The 13564-nt window shown below is 57.1% G+C and overlaps 2 protein-coding genes and 1 long non-coding RNA gene across 7 annotated transcripts in view; 2 read left to right on the plus strand and 1 right to left on the minus strand.

Annotated features, from left to right (window-relative positions):
* OTOF (otoferlin) overlaps positions 1-3985 on the minus strand; it is a 52764-nt gene extending 48779 nt beyond the window's left edge. For 3 of the 4 annotated variants that reach the window (XM_068679000.1, XM_068678999.1, XM_068678998.1), the window contains exons 1-2: positions 3418-3985; positions 2153-2211 (exon numbers count right to left, since the gene is read on the minus strand). In XM_068679000.1, the coding sequence (XP_068535101.1) occupies positions 2153-2211; positions 3418-3496 (138 nt within the window). In that variant the 5' untranslated portion in view covers positions 3497-3985. The remainder of the gene's footprint in view (positions 1-2152; positions 2212-3417) is intronic. The other variant, XM_068679001.1, reaches the window with a different exon arrangement.
* Positions 3406-7185, plus strand: LOC137854969 (uncharacterized). 2 transcript variants are annotated; one of them, XR_011095471.1, is made up of 3 exons: positions 3406-3499; positions 4793-4965; positions 6445-7185. It is a non-coding gene; the product is annotated as an uncharacterized lncRNA (long non-coding RNA). The 2 variants fall into 2 exon arrangements; XR_011095472.1 differs by lacking the exon at positions 6445-7185 and adding an exon at positions 5313-6413.
* A 1447-nt stretch (positions 7186-8632) lies between these two features.
* CIMIP2C (ciliary microtubule inner protein 2C) lies at positions 8633-10461 on the plus strand. The gene is made up of 3 exons (XM_068675138.1): positions 8633-8763; positions 8942-9054; positions 10012-10461. The coding sequence occupies exons 1-3, from the start codon at positions 8641-8643 to the stop codon at positions 10154-10156; spliced, it is 381 nt and encodes a 126-aa protein (XP_068531239.1). The 5' UTR covers positions 8633-8640; the 3' UTR covers positions 10157-10461.
* The last annotated feature ends 3103 nt before the right edge of the window (positions 10462-13564 follow it).

Below are 13564 nucleotides of genomic sequence, written 5' to 3' on the forward strand. Positions count from 1 at the left end.
CGTCTGTGACTCTTCAGAAATACTCCAACGCTTATTTCTGAAGCTAATTTTTTCCCTTTTATGCTTCCTGCAGTGAGTCAAGGAAGCGAATATAAAAACATCTGGAAATAGGGAAAAAAAATATAGAAATGGCCTCACGACATCGCTTTGCTTCCCACAGGGATGGGGAGCAAGGCGCCGTGCCCAGGACCTGTGCCAGGGCTCTGGCACCCACCGGAGTGAGGCAGTCAGGATTTTGGGTAAAGTGCCCCAGAAAGTCTTCCTTGGGAACGTCGTTGATCAATTTTTGGGGAGGAATTGGAACGAGCATCCCTCTGTCCTGAACGCACGTGGGTGAGTCCCTGCTATGGGGTCGGGGACCTGGCTGTCCCTTGCCCTATGGATTTGTGAAGCCCCCCAGCATGGGTGACCCCTCCGAGCATCCCCACGGAGCCTTGCTGAGAGCTCTCCATACCTCAAAACCTATTTGGGGCCGTTAACACCACAGCCAGCGAGCAAAACCCAAAACCCTGCACCTGGGAGAGCAGCAAAACACGGGGAACGGCCCCAGTCTGCTGCTCTCCGTGGCTCCACTCCTCTTCCCAGCATTATTCGTGCCCTGGTGCCCACCCTGTTTCCACAGGGACCCCCATCCACTGCCTGAAACCCTGGGGAGTGCAATTCAGTAAAGGCGAGCACCTTGCTCTGGATGTTGCCCACAAACCCCCCCCAAAAAAACACCAAATCCGGCTGATTTGGGGTACCCAGCCCTGCTCCTTCCTATCCTACAGATCCTACATCCCATGCCCTGGGGCATCCCGCAGCAAATCACGGCCATCACTCCCCCGAGGATGCTGTGCTCTAAACCTCAGGAAAAACTTATTATTATTATTATTTTAAGCCTGGTAAGGATTATTAGGGTCACTCACTGATTTCTAATACAACCCAGGCCGTGGATTTTTGTGTTTTACTCGGAGGTTCCTAAATTAGAGACGCCCTGTGCCTCAGTCATAATAAATTCCTAATGGGAAAAAAAAAAATAAAGGTGCACCAGAATTCAATCAGCAATTAATTACCCTTCCAGATAAGTGGCTTCTGCAGCTGGTTACCTTCAGTAATAAATAATTTATTTCTGCCTTGAACCTGCAGGTGGGATACGGGGACGGGCTGCCCCCTGCTCCCTGCCCCATGAGCAGACCCCATTAACATGAACCCAAAGCACACCATCCCCACCATCCATCACCGTGGCACCTCCCAGAGCTGGGGCTGCCCCCCGAGCCCCCCCTGTTTTCCTTGCACCCCTTCCTTCCCCATCTGGCTGGCCGGTTGTCCTCCTCGCGGGTTTATTGCCAAAAGTCTTATTAAAAGCCCTGCGCAAAGCTGAGCGAGGGATGGGTCAGCTTTATCTGTTTTATTGACAAAAGGGGAAAAAATAAAAGGAAATAATTAAAAAAAGGTGTTTTTTTTTCTTCTCCCTTTGGAGGAGAAGCCACTTGGGGTGCACATGGGATGTGCCGCGGCCACCCCCTGCAATAATCAGCAGCTTTGCTTCCCCAGGCTCTGGGAAGGCACGGGTCCTGCATAATTCATTGAGCTGTGAATAAAAATAATTGGGAAAAAAAAAAGGGAACGGGAGGAAAACAAACAAATGGAAACCACTGGGGCAGCCCAAATCCAGCCTGGTGGTGGGATCCCGCGAATGCCGAGCAGGGGCAGGGAAGCTTCCCCGCGAAGGCTCCTGGTGTGGGGGGGGGAATTTGGGGTGCAGCAGTGAGACAAGAATAAAAATTAAATAATAATTAAAAAAGTCACCTGGGCTTGTTAATTACTTGTCATTTGTGTATGGAAATGTTCCTCTCCTGGACTCTCCCATCAGATAATTGCTGGGGGCAGCCCCACAATTATCACCCCCGACACCCCCAGCCCCAGCAAAATGGGGTCCTGAGGTCCTTGAGATCCTTCAGCACCCACCAGAGAAATGCTGGAGCTCGTAAAGATGATGCCAAGACGCTTAAATTTGAGTTTTTCACCCATCATTGCTTTTTTTCCCCCTTTTTCCTTGCAAGGAGGTATTGGTGCCTTGGGAATCCCTGTGGTCCCCTAGGAGGAGGGGTATTTGTATGGAAAATCAGGCAGGGGAGACGGAGCAGGAGGCAGGCACGTCTCCTCTTACCTCCTCAAACCTGGCCTCGTCCTCGCAGCTTTCCAGCACTCGGGTGTAGAAGGAGAGCCCTGCAGAGGAGACACGGGTTGGTTGTATATCGCCTTGTAGATCGTGGATATTTTAGGTTTAAAAGCCCTCCGAGACCACCAGGTCCTGCCCCTCACCCACGAAACCACGTCCCAGGAGCCCCAGCCTGGAGCTTTTGGCTGCCCTCGCGGGATAACCTCCCCCCCACACCAATATTTCTAATTAATATCTTCTTCATAACGTTGCCTCCTGTGGTGTTAGGAAAATGCTGAGTATCTCACTGAATTAAACTGATTTTTTTTAAACTTCCCAGGTAATTAAATCTGGCTCAGGGTGGGCGCTTTGGGTGCAGGCAGCCCCTGGAGGCCAGGGCACCCCCTCCCACCGCGTCTCCAACTTCATTTTACCAAAATTGAGGCATCCTGGGGGCACAGCTCTTTGCAGGGAATGCCCCATCCCATAGCCGAGCCCTTTTGGATTTAATTATTACCCAAGGAGAGGCAGAAAAATCCCTTTGGCAGGTGCTGGAAGCACATCCCAAACCACCCTCCCAGTCCCCTGCCACGAACCTTCCTACCCACAAATGTGGGATTTTCTCGGGGACCTCACACCAGCCAGCTCCACCTGCAGGACCAGGGATGGGGCCACCAGGAGCCGGACCCCAAAAGTCCCCAGCTATGGGGTCAGGCACCGTGTGTCGGTGCGGGCAGCACCTAAGCCCTGCTCTGGGCTCCTGGGGCAGGGACGGGGCAGGAGAGGCTGTGCTGAGGGCACGGAGCCCTGGGGAGGTTTGGATCCTTTTGCAGCCCCCCCGGGAAGGTTTTGGGGCTGGAAGGGACCGGAGCAGAACCAAAACTGCAGCCTCGGAAGAAATCCCAGCTCACAGCGGGTCCTGGAGCCAGGCGAGTTCCTCTCCCAGCCCTTCTGGTGACACTGCCCTGGTGGCACCGTTTTGCCACCCAAAGTGCAGCCCTGACCCTAAAAGTGGCCCAATTCCCCCCCAGCCATCCCTTGGGAAGTGGGGTTCACCCCCCTAGGACTTCCCCCCTGCACAAATCCCCCTCCCCAGGGCAGCAGGGACGGAGAGGGGGCACCTCGGGGAGGGCTGGGCGACCCCCTTGGTGCACCCACGACGGGGAAACTGAGGCAGGGGGGGGGGCAGCCGGGCACAGCCCACCGCGGGGACACCCCCACACCCCTCCCCAAATTCTCCCAACTCCGCCTTCCCGCAGCCCCCTCCCCATTACCTCGGAAAGCCGCCTTGGCGATGCGGTCGGCTCTGCCGCGGAGGCCGGAGACGGTGCGGAGCTGGAGCTGCAGAGCCATGGGGTGAGGAGCAGGGGGGGGATGCGCGGGGAGATGCGCCCGGAGAGATGCGGGGAGATGCGGGGAGATGCGCCCGGAGATGCGCCCGGAGAGATGCGGGGAGATGCGGGGAGATGCGCCCGGAGATGCGCCCGGGGCTCTCCACCGGGAGATGCGCCCCGAGATGCGCCCGGGGCTCTCCACCGGGAGATGCGCCCGGAGATGCGCGGGGTGCGGAGCGGGGCGCAAGGCTCTGCGCGGGGAGATGCGCCCGGAGATGCGCGGGGATGCGCGGGGAGATGCGCCCCGAGATGCGCCCGGGGTTCTCCACCGGGAGATGCGCCCCGAAATGCGCCCGGGGCTCTCCACCAGGAGATGCGCCCCGAGATGCGCCCGGGGCTCTCCACAGAGAGATGCGCCCCGAGATGCGCGGGGCTGTGCGCGGAGATGCGCCCCCAGAAGATGCGCCCGGGGCTCTGCGCGGTGCCCGGTGCGCGGTGCCCCCCTCTCCCTCCCCAGCGCCGAATTAATCCCTTCTTCGGCAGCGGCCCCGCCTGCCCGCCCGCCCCTCCCCGGGGCTGGAGGTGGTTGAAAAAAAAAGGGGGGGGGGATGTAGGAACCACCCCCCAGACCCTCCCCACAGCAGTGGGGAAACTGAGGCAGGGTTCCCCCCTGCTGCGAGGCGCCCAGCACTTCCCAGAAAAATACTCCTGGGGTGGAGAGCGAGGCCAGGAGGGCTTTGGTGGCATCAAAAAGGGACAAACGGGACTGCAGCCTTCATAAATGGGTAATAAAGCCCTGGAAATAGGGCTCCTGGTTCCATCCAACAGCATTTTTTGGTTCCTTTTTGGTCCTTCTGGGCAGAGCTGCTGCTTTTGCAGCCCCTTTTCCCCCCCCTCTGCCTTTGCTCTTGCTAAAATGCTGGAGGCTGGGGGCAGCGAGGGTTTTGCTGAGGTTTGTCCTGATCATCCAGAGGAGCTCTCGTGGGTTTTGGCACGAGTTTACCCCACAGGTGCTTGGCTCTCCCCTGCTGCTCTCCGTGGAGAGGGGCCGGGGGCTGCTCCTTGGAGAGCTCCCCGAGCCCAGGGCCGTGGGGCTGGGCACCCAGCTGGGGCAGGGGGGGGACAGGGGCACCCAGGGGTGCCCCCAGCCCCAACCATCCCAGGGGTTGGGGTCTGTAGGAACCCCATGGGTGCGCAAATCCCCCCCATGGGGCTTCTGGATGGAGCTGCGCCCCTGCTCACGTCCCTGCACAAACTCTGCTGGTGTTTGTCTGCTCGTAGCTAAAGAAGCTCGATGCTTTTTTTTTATTTTTAGATGGAGAAGGTCTCCCCCTGCCCCGCTGGTGATTTATCTTCCCATTACACAACTAAATGGGATAACGAAGGTGAGCAGGAACAACGCAGGAACCCAGCCGAGCCAGCACACGGGTCCCCGACGCACGGCGCGCCCGAAGCGTTCCCCCAGCTGGCTGCGATCAGCAGAGCGAGGTGAGAAAATGCCCTTCGTAAACACAAATCTCGGTTTTCTCTGCAATTTTCACATCGCTGCATGTGAACAAAACCACACACCCACCTCTGAATCACTGCTGATTGCTCCTATTTACTACGGGTTTGCACCAAAGGCAAGGGGGAAAGCACAGCTTGCCATGGAAAGGATCTGGCCTTAGCTGGACCCTCCTCGTGCACCCCCCCCCAGCACCAGCATCCCATCAAAATTAGCCCAATCCAATCATCCATCCCTAAAAACAATGGCCCTATGATGATGCTACAGGACTTTGCGTCCAAAATTAATGAAATTTTCTCTTCTTAACTCTTTTTCTCTATTTTTTTTCCAGCTCTTCTCCTCCTACGCTCGGAGCAATCACATCAGCCTCCCCATTTGTCAAACCGCTGAAATCCTTTATATTAATTGCAGAAAGTTTCCATCTTTTTCTTTCCCCTGCTTTTTGTGGGCAGCGCCAGCTCCTCGGAGAGCCGGAGAGGGGCTGGGGGCTGAGCTGGGAACCGGGAACCTCTGGGACAGGCAGGAGCAATCTCTGCCAAATAATCCCCTCTGTTTTTCCCCCTCCCAGCTCTTCCCAAACCCAAATTGCCTACTGCAGGTCTCTCTGCACCAGCTGTGGACCCCCGCTGCACCGAGTTTTTTTCATTTTGTAGGGTTTTTTTTGGGATGCAGCCGTCAGGAGCGAGGCTTTGTGGGGTAAGGCCGCCCCGCGGCATCATCTGCAGCTCGGAGTGCTGTGGTGGGCGGCTCTGCCTGTGCGTGCTGGGCTCGGAAGAAAAGGGAAAAAATGCTGTGGAGGCAATTTCTGTACATAAAGGAGGAACGTGAGCAAATGCAAGGGCTTATAAGAAAGGAGGAAACTTCCCTGTGTAAGTCAAATCCTCCAAATTGAGCATCCTGCCTGGAGAGGAGCCCTGCACCTCCCCACCCAGCATGGCGATGCCAAGATCCTGCTGGTCTCCAGAGGAGCTGGAGCTTCTGCCTGGCTTCTCCTTGCAGATCTGAGCTGCCCTGGGTGCGCGCGGGGACCCCCAGCCCCCTTTTATCCCACGGGGGCTTCGGTCCTCGTGCCCTCAGCCGGGGTTTGGCAGCCCCGAGAGCGCAGCGCCCTGGCGCAGCAGCGCTCCTCCCAAATCCCAGCTCTTCCCAAATCCCAGCTCCATCTCCGTGCCGTGAGCTTTTTGCCCTGGTGACTGCTGCTGGAAAGCTGCTGGCGAGCGCAGCTCTCGTGGTGCCAGCCCCTTCGTAGCCTCAGCCTGCTCGTGGTTAATGTCGGCCACTTCTTCAGCCGTTGTCACAGCTCCGGTGACCTCTCCAGCGCCGCCGGCTGCACCCGCGGCTGCTCGCCCCTCTTCTGGTACTCGGCACTGCAGCAGCTCCCTCCGTGGGGAGATTTTCCCTTTGTCTTTTATTTTTTTCCTTTTGTCTTTTATTTTTTCCTTTTGTCTTTTATTTTTTTACAGATTCGGATTTGGAGGTTTTCACGTTTTATTAACTCAGCACAACTACCAACCCCAGCTTTCCTAACCCGTGCGCCCTGCAGAGGGGCCGGCCGTGGGGATGCGCGGTGCTTTTCCACGAGGTTTTCTGTAGAAAACTCTTATGGGATGGATCAATCCATCCCCTCTTCCCACTAATCCCGTGCTGGATGAATCCACAGCTCACTGGGAACCAGAGAAGATGGCCACAAGACCTCAAGAATTTGGGTCGTGCTCTGGCCAGGAGAGGTGGCCAGGACATCTCCGGAGCCAGAGCTGCAAATCCTGGCACAATGCAGGTGCTGGAAGACCTCTGGGTTTCTGTTTTCTTTCCTTTTCTTTTTCTTTTCTCTCCAATTTTTTTAAATTTAATTTAATTTATTTATTTTTTATTTGCAATATCTCAGACCTATCAGATCAAGATGCAAATAAAGACCGGCCCCTCCAATTCCCGCATGTCCCCGAGCTTGCGCACTCATCCTTGCAAGCCTAATGGGATTTTTTTAAATTATTTTAACCAAATCTGCCTCTGTCTGTGCGTGCAATCGTTGTCTGCACTGGTTCCATGGAGGCGATTCACCTTTCCCAAAGTTTTTTGGGGACAGGTCCCCCAGTTACCTTCCTGGGGTAGGAAAAGAGCCCACGGTTCCCCCTTTCACAAAGGAGCTGCCTAAAGCAAAACAACCCCCCCTTGCAAAATAAATAAAATAAAATAAAATAAAATAAAATAAAATAAAATAAAATAAAATAAAATAAAATAAAATAAAATAAAATAAAATAAAATATGGAAATATGGAGGCTTTTCCTGCAGAGGGTTGGGTTGAGGGGGCGCAGGGCTTGGTGGGGGGGGTGCAGGCAGTGGTGCCAGGGGGGCGCAGGAGGTGGCAGCAGGCGGTGCTCACGGGTGGGGGGTGTCGAGGTGCAGGGGGGGGTGCAGGAAGGTTTGGGGGATGGTTCTGGGCTCCCCCCGTTGCCTGGTGATGGTGTTTGTGACATTTCAGGGCAGAACGGGAAGGATCCAGGCCGGGCTGGGGGCACCTGCGGTGGGTAAGGACTGCACCCCCCATGGATCCTGCACCCCCCCGTGGATCCTGCACCCCCCGTGGATCCTTTGGCAGGGGCTGTGCTCCCTGCTGAAACACTGCCAGGTCCTGGGGGGAGATTTGGGGCTTTTCCCCACGGATCCTAAACATCCCTCACCCCTGCCAGCATCACCAAGCTCCTTCTGTCCTCCCCCTGCCCCCTGTCCCCTTCCCGTCCCCAGGTGGCTTCTCCCCGTCTCCTCTTGCTCTCTTCCCCCTCTCCCTTTATTTTTTTAGGAATAAATCCTGCAGCTGCACTCAGGGCTTGTCCAAATCCCTGCAGGACGCCCCAGAACCCCCTGGCATCCTCCCCTATGTGCTTTAATCCTGGAGCATCTCTCCCGCTCCTTTTCTCCTGGCTGCTCTGGCAAACAGCAAACCGCAGGCAAAAAAAAAAAATAAAATAAAACAAAAAATGAGGAAAAACCCCCTCCGGGGCAAGCAGCATCCACCCAACAGCGAGAAAAACCAGTGTGAAAACTCAGCTGGGTCCTTAATGAGCGGAGCTGTGGCGCTGCGTTGTGCTCAAAAAGCGAAGGAATTGGTTTTGGTGTGAGAGTAGGAAGGGTTTTCCTGGAAAAAAAAAGGGTTTTCCTGGAAAAGCTGCTCTGCGTGCGGCAAGAGGTGCTGTGCGCCACCTCAAAGCCTGATTTCGGGTCCTGTGCAGAGCCTGGGGAAAGAAGTGGCTTCCCCTGGCCCTGCGAAATGGGGTTTTGGGGAGCGCTGGTGGCACACGGACGCAGCAGTGAGCTGCAGGAGGGGGCGAGGATGTAGAGGGTGCATTTCCATCTTCTGGGCGAACACACGGGGAATCCTACGGGCTTTTTGGATAAAACACACTTTTGGAACATGAATTATTATTGATAACTGGGTTGTGAGCATGCAAAGGGCTCGGGGACCTTCCCGATAATGGGCGAAAAAAGCGGTAGGGATGGGTGCGCGCAGCCCTCCCCTGCCTCCACACCCCACCACCGTGTCCTGGTGACCTGGGGGGGGGTGAGGAAGGAAAAAAAGGATGCTCAGCAGTGGAAAACCAACCAGGAATTTCCCACGCAGGCGTGGAAAACCCAGCACCCTGCACAGCCCAGGAACCACCACCATGGCACAGCCGCGGAGCCCCCAGCCCCCTGCGCCCTACCCGGAGGAGGTGCCCCGCACCCCGCTGCGCACCCGCCTCGACCTGGATGGGGGCCGGGCCCTGGAGCTGGGCAAATTTTACCAGGTGGGGACGGGGACGGGGATGGGGACAGAAGCACCCCGGGGGTTTCAGCCCAGGTATTGATCTTGTATCAATCCAGGTATTGATCTTGTATCGATACCTGGGCTGCACTGCTTGCCCAGGGTTGGGGGGGGCTGCACTGCTTGCCCGGACCCCTGCACAATTTTGGTTTTGCCCCCAGCTGGCCCAGCAGCACCGTGAGTTTTACCAGGACAAGACCGGGACGCTTTACCCCGTCCCCTACTTCGTGCTGCCCGTGAAGGAGATGGAGAGGTACCCGCACCCGCTGGACCTGTGAGTACCCAGGGGACGCCCCAGGGCGCTGGAACCCAGCCTGAGGGGTGTGGGGAGAGCTGGGGGTCCTCTGCTCGGCTGCTCCAGCCCCTTGCCAAGCAGCTACCCCCCAAAAAATGGGTCCTGGAGATGAGAGGAGGGCAGAAAAGCTGAAAGGCAAAACTCGCCCTCTGTTACTCAAGCAGAAATTTGTGCCACTGGCACCAGTGAGGGGGGCTCCTGGGCACCACGGGTCCCCCAGCCCCTCTGCCCATCCCACCCCACCTCTCCTCGCCCCACTGTACTGGGAGGATGACCGTGGCATCCCCCTCACCCCTTGCAGACAAACCCACCCCGCTCACTGCCTCTCCTTGGGGGGCCCTCGTCGAGCCCCTCGAGGTGAAGCTCGCCCCTGTGGGTGCGTAAAGATAAAAAGATTTCGGACAACCCCACCGCGAAGGCGCAGCGCCTTCCTGGTCCCTAGAGCCTCTGGGAGCATTGGCATGGATTGACCAAGCCTGGAAGCCCACAGATTCCTTAAATTTTGGGTGTGGAGCCCCAAAAAGCTGCTTAACCCTGCGGTTAATGGGTGGGCACAGAGCACTTTGCCCCCACGCTGCGCGCTGTGCCCCTTGGGGCTGGCCACCGCTGGCTGTGCCCTGTGCCACCTGAAATGAGGACGGTGCACAGCGGTGGGGAGGGTTTCCTTCACCTCCCCGGTCCCATTTTGAGGAGGAGAAAAGAGTGGGAAAAGGGGGACAAAGAGGGGAGCAGCTGCTACCAGGGCCAGGCACTCATCCTCCTCCTGGAGCAGAGCGCACGGGCAGCTCCTGCGCTGCTAAGGGTGCTGGAGAACAAAGCTGGGCGCAATGCCCGGTGCCCCCCAGCCTTCAGGACCTGCTGGCAGCCTTGCCACCAACCCCCAGAGCCCAGAAATTCGGTGCCCAGCTGGTAACCTGCTGTCTTGCCCCCCTACAGCCCCCCTCTCAGCGGGAAGACCCGGTGGCATTTGCAGCGCGTGTCCCCGGAGAACCTGCGGACCTACCAGACCTTCCCCTCGGGAAAAAGGGTCACCTCCGAGGAGAGGGAGGTCCGGGACAGCTTCTTCGAGTACCGAGCGTGAGGGACGGCACCCAGGCTGCCCTCGGTGGTGAGCTGGTCTCCGGGATGGGGGAGGCAGAGCCCCAAAATAAACGTAAAGCAGAGGGAGGTGGTGCTGGATGGGGTCCGTGCGCACGGGGACCGAGCAGGACCCCAAGGAGAGGGGGCAGCCGCCCATCGGGGGGCTTCTCCTGCTGCTCCAGGCTGTCAGAGGTTGGCTGGGATTGGGGACGGGCAGGGGATTAGCTCGGTGGGATGGGGTCACCGACTGGCAGGGAAGGAGCCCCCTGTGCTGCCCTGCTGCCCGGGGATCTGCTGGTGGTGGTGGGGGGCACCCAGCTGGAGTGAACGGGGGAAAACAGGCGGGTTTGGGGAGCAGAAACCACAAAATAATGGAATCGTGGACTCGTGGAGTCGTGTAGGGTGGAGAAGACCTTCAAGGTCACCCAGTCCAGCCATCAGCCTGACCCTCTGAGACCCTTAGGGTGGTTTGGGTTGGAAGGGACCTTAAAAATCATCTCATTCCCGTCATTAAACCATGCCCCCGTGGCCACACGTCTCCTAAACGTCCTCCAGGGATGGGGACGCCACCAGTGGGCAGCCCATACCAGCCCCTCGCCACCCTCTCCATGAGGAAATTCTGCCCAATATCCAACGTGAGCCTCCTTTGGGGCAATTTGAGGCCATTTCCTTAACTTTTGAGGCCATTTCCTTAAATCTTCATGCTCAGGACTGCGAAATTTAGGGCCGGAGAGCCCGGGGGTGCTCTGCAGGGGGAGGCAGCTGGGAGGCTGCTGCTGCTTCTGGATGGTGCGCGGTGCTGCAAGAGGCTGGGCACAGCCTTATTCTTGCTCCATTTCTGCAAAAAAAAAGACATTTTCTGCTAACTTGGATGCGGGTGACACATTTCAGAGCAGTGCCACCCAGCTGTCCCCACTGTTCCCACTGCCCACCGCAGAGCCAGCTTGGAGAGGACCTGCACCCCCCTGAGTGCGTGCTCGTTTGAAAGCCCAGAAATGCGTTTTTTTTTTTTTAGCAGTTTTTTATTGATTTTTTTCCCCACTCGCTGACATCCGAAGCGAAATAACCCTTTTAAAGCTCAGCACTCCCTCTGTGAGCTCGTGTCACCCCCATTAGAAGGGCTGATGGGGACCGGCTGCTCCAGCGCTTCAAAAGCTGATTTTAACACACCGAGGGAAGTTCTTGCGCGTTTTAGCGCATTTCCAAAATCACCTCTTAAACTCCTCTTATGGTGCACGATTTTAGCACCTGCCAGCAGACACGATGAGGTGGTACAAAGACCAGACACCGAGGGACATCTATTTCTTTGAACTATAAGAGAAAAAATCGCTCGTGGCATCATTTTCACCAACATTTATTGGCCCTGCGAGACCCCTGTGCAGTTCCTCGCCCCAGCCTGAGCCCCCCAACATCACCCTCTGGGGATTTTGCAGCTCCCCGTGCCTCTGAGGAAGGAAATCCCACAATTTTTTGCCCTGGCCAGCATTTCCAAGACAGGTTCAGCCCCACGAGCATCCTCCTGGCACGTGGAGACCCTGCGGAGCTCGGTGCCCTGCGGGGGGCTTCCACGGGGGATATCTCACCCTCTCCTCTTGGTTGTAAGAAATGGGGTCATGGGATGCTCCTGGAAGCCTTAAACCTCACCCTTTAAACTGTTGGGTGCAGCTGATGGAGCTGCTTCAGCAGATTTTGAGCCCTTTGCCCTCTGCTCCCCAGGGCTCCGTGCAGCGCCGGGATCACCTCTGCCTCCCCAGGGAGCTGCAGCCGGTCCTGGTGAGCCCCTAAAAACCAGGAGAAATTGGGGTGTTTGCAGCACACGAGCACCCAAACCCCTCCAAGGATGCTCACAGCCCTCACAGCTTTATTTTAAGGGCGTTCTCCGGGTCCGTGGCTCATCCTGGCACAGAAAACGCGGTGCTTGCCAAGGGCGCAGCGCTTGCAGCTCCCCCTAAAACAAGGCGCAAATTCAAGAAACCTCAGGTTTCTTCCCCAAAAAAGGGTAGAAAAGGGTTTGTGCCAAGAAAAAAAAAATGCTCAGGTCCCTTGGCTCTGCAGCTCCTCAGGTTTTCAAACCCTTCCCCCGTTAGAGGGCAGCGCAGCCCCGCAGGATGCGCGCAACGGGAGCGGGGTCGGATCCGGACCCTGCGGCACCCCGGGGGTCCTGGGCTGGGCTCTGCCTGGTCCAGATCTCGGTGCTGGGGGTCCTGTAATTGTATGGGAACTGCATTTTGTATGGGATCTGCAATTCTTTGGGACCTGCACCTCTATGGGACCTGCATGGGGCTGGGAGGAAGGGGGTCCTTGCACCATCTGGGGATGGGGATGGTTCAGCTGGATTAAAACCCATCAGAGCAAGGCTCCTGGCACGGGGCGAAGGGATTTTGCCCTGAAGGGAAGGGCAATATACAGAAATAAAGGAATAAAGGGCTGGGGCATCCCTTCTGGAGCAAAAAAAAAAAAGAGGACAGGGGATGAAGATGGCACTGAAACACCCTGAGAAGTTTGGGGCTCTTGGGTGAAAACGTGTCCCCAAAAACTCCAGCCGCTCTCCCCCTTCCCACCGAGCTGGCTGCTTCCCCCTAACCCCTCCGAGGTGGGCACCCCTCGTCCCAGCAGGACAGCTGGAGTTATGGGATCGCTCCAGCCCTCGTCCCTGCCAGGACAGCTTGGTGAATCACCCCGTTTGCCGGCCCTCTTGGCTCCTTCCCACCTCTCCCTGTTTAGTCTGCGAGCTCCTTTGGCCTGGGGATGTGTGTTATCGGGCGGCCGCCCTGCCAGCAGCACCAAACCTGGTGTTGGGCGGAAAGCAGGCGGTCCAGAATTAAAAAAAAATGCTTGTTTTCCCACTTTCAACATGAAAAAAATGTGTTTTTTTTTTCATGGGGATGAGAGGCAGGGAGGGCGCAGCCTGGGCATGGGACACGCGGGTGCCAGCAGGAGCACGCTGCTCTCCAAGGGCAGCGGGGGAAAAACCCTGCCACCCCCCCAAAAACCCTTCCAGCCCAATTTCCCTCATTTTTTAAGCTTCTGGCACAACCCTGAGTGCAGAGATTGATGGAAGCAGGAGGATTGCTGGTAAGGAGGCAGCAGGGCAGGGGGCTGAAGGTTTCCAGCAGGGTGCTGCTGCCACCCCCGTGGACCACCCCAGCTTGGAGCCTGGCCTTAAAACCCTTTCATTTGAAACCCCATTTTTGGGGGAAGACAAAACAAAACAAAAAAAGCCTCTGCGCTCCAGGCAGCGTTCCCTGCTGTCCTGGGAGTTGCTTTTTTTTCTGGCAGGGTAAATCTGACGCTGCTGGAGGCGCGTGCCTGGGAGCTCCTGCGTCATCCCCGGGCTCTGAGACCTGGCAGGCAGAGTCCCAGGGAAATGTCCTGGCTGCTTTGCCCAAACATCCCTGAGCCGGGGCTG

This window comes from Anas acuta, chromosome 3 (genome assembly GCF_963932015.1).
Source record: "Anas acuta chromosome 3, bAnaAcu1.1, whole genome shotgun sequence".
In the NCBI taxonomy this organism is placed as follows: Eukaryota; Metazoa; Chordata; class Aves; order Anseriformes; family Anatidae; genus Anas; species Anas acuta.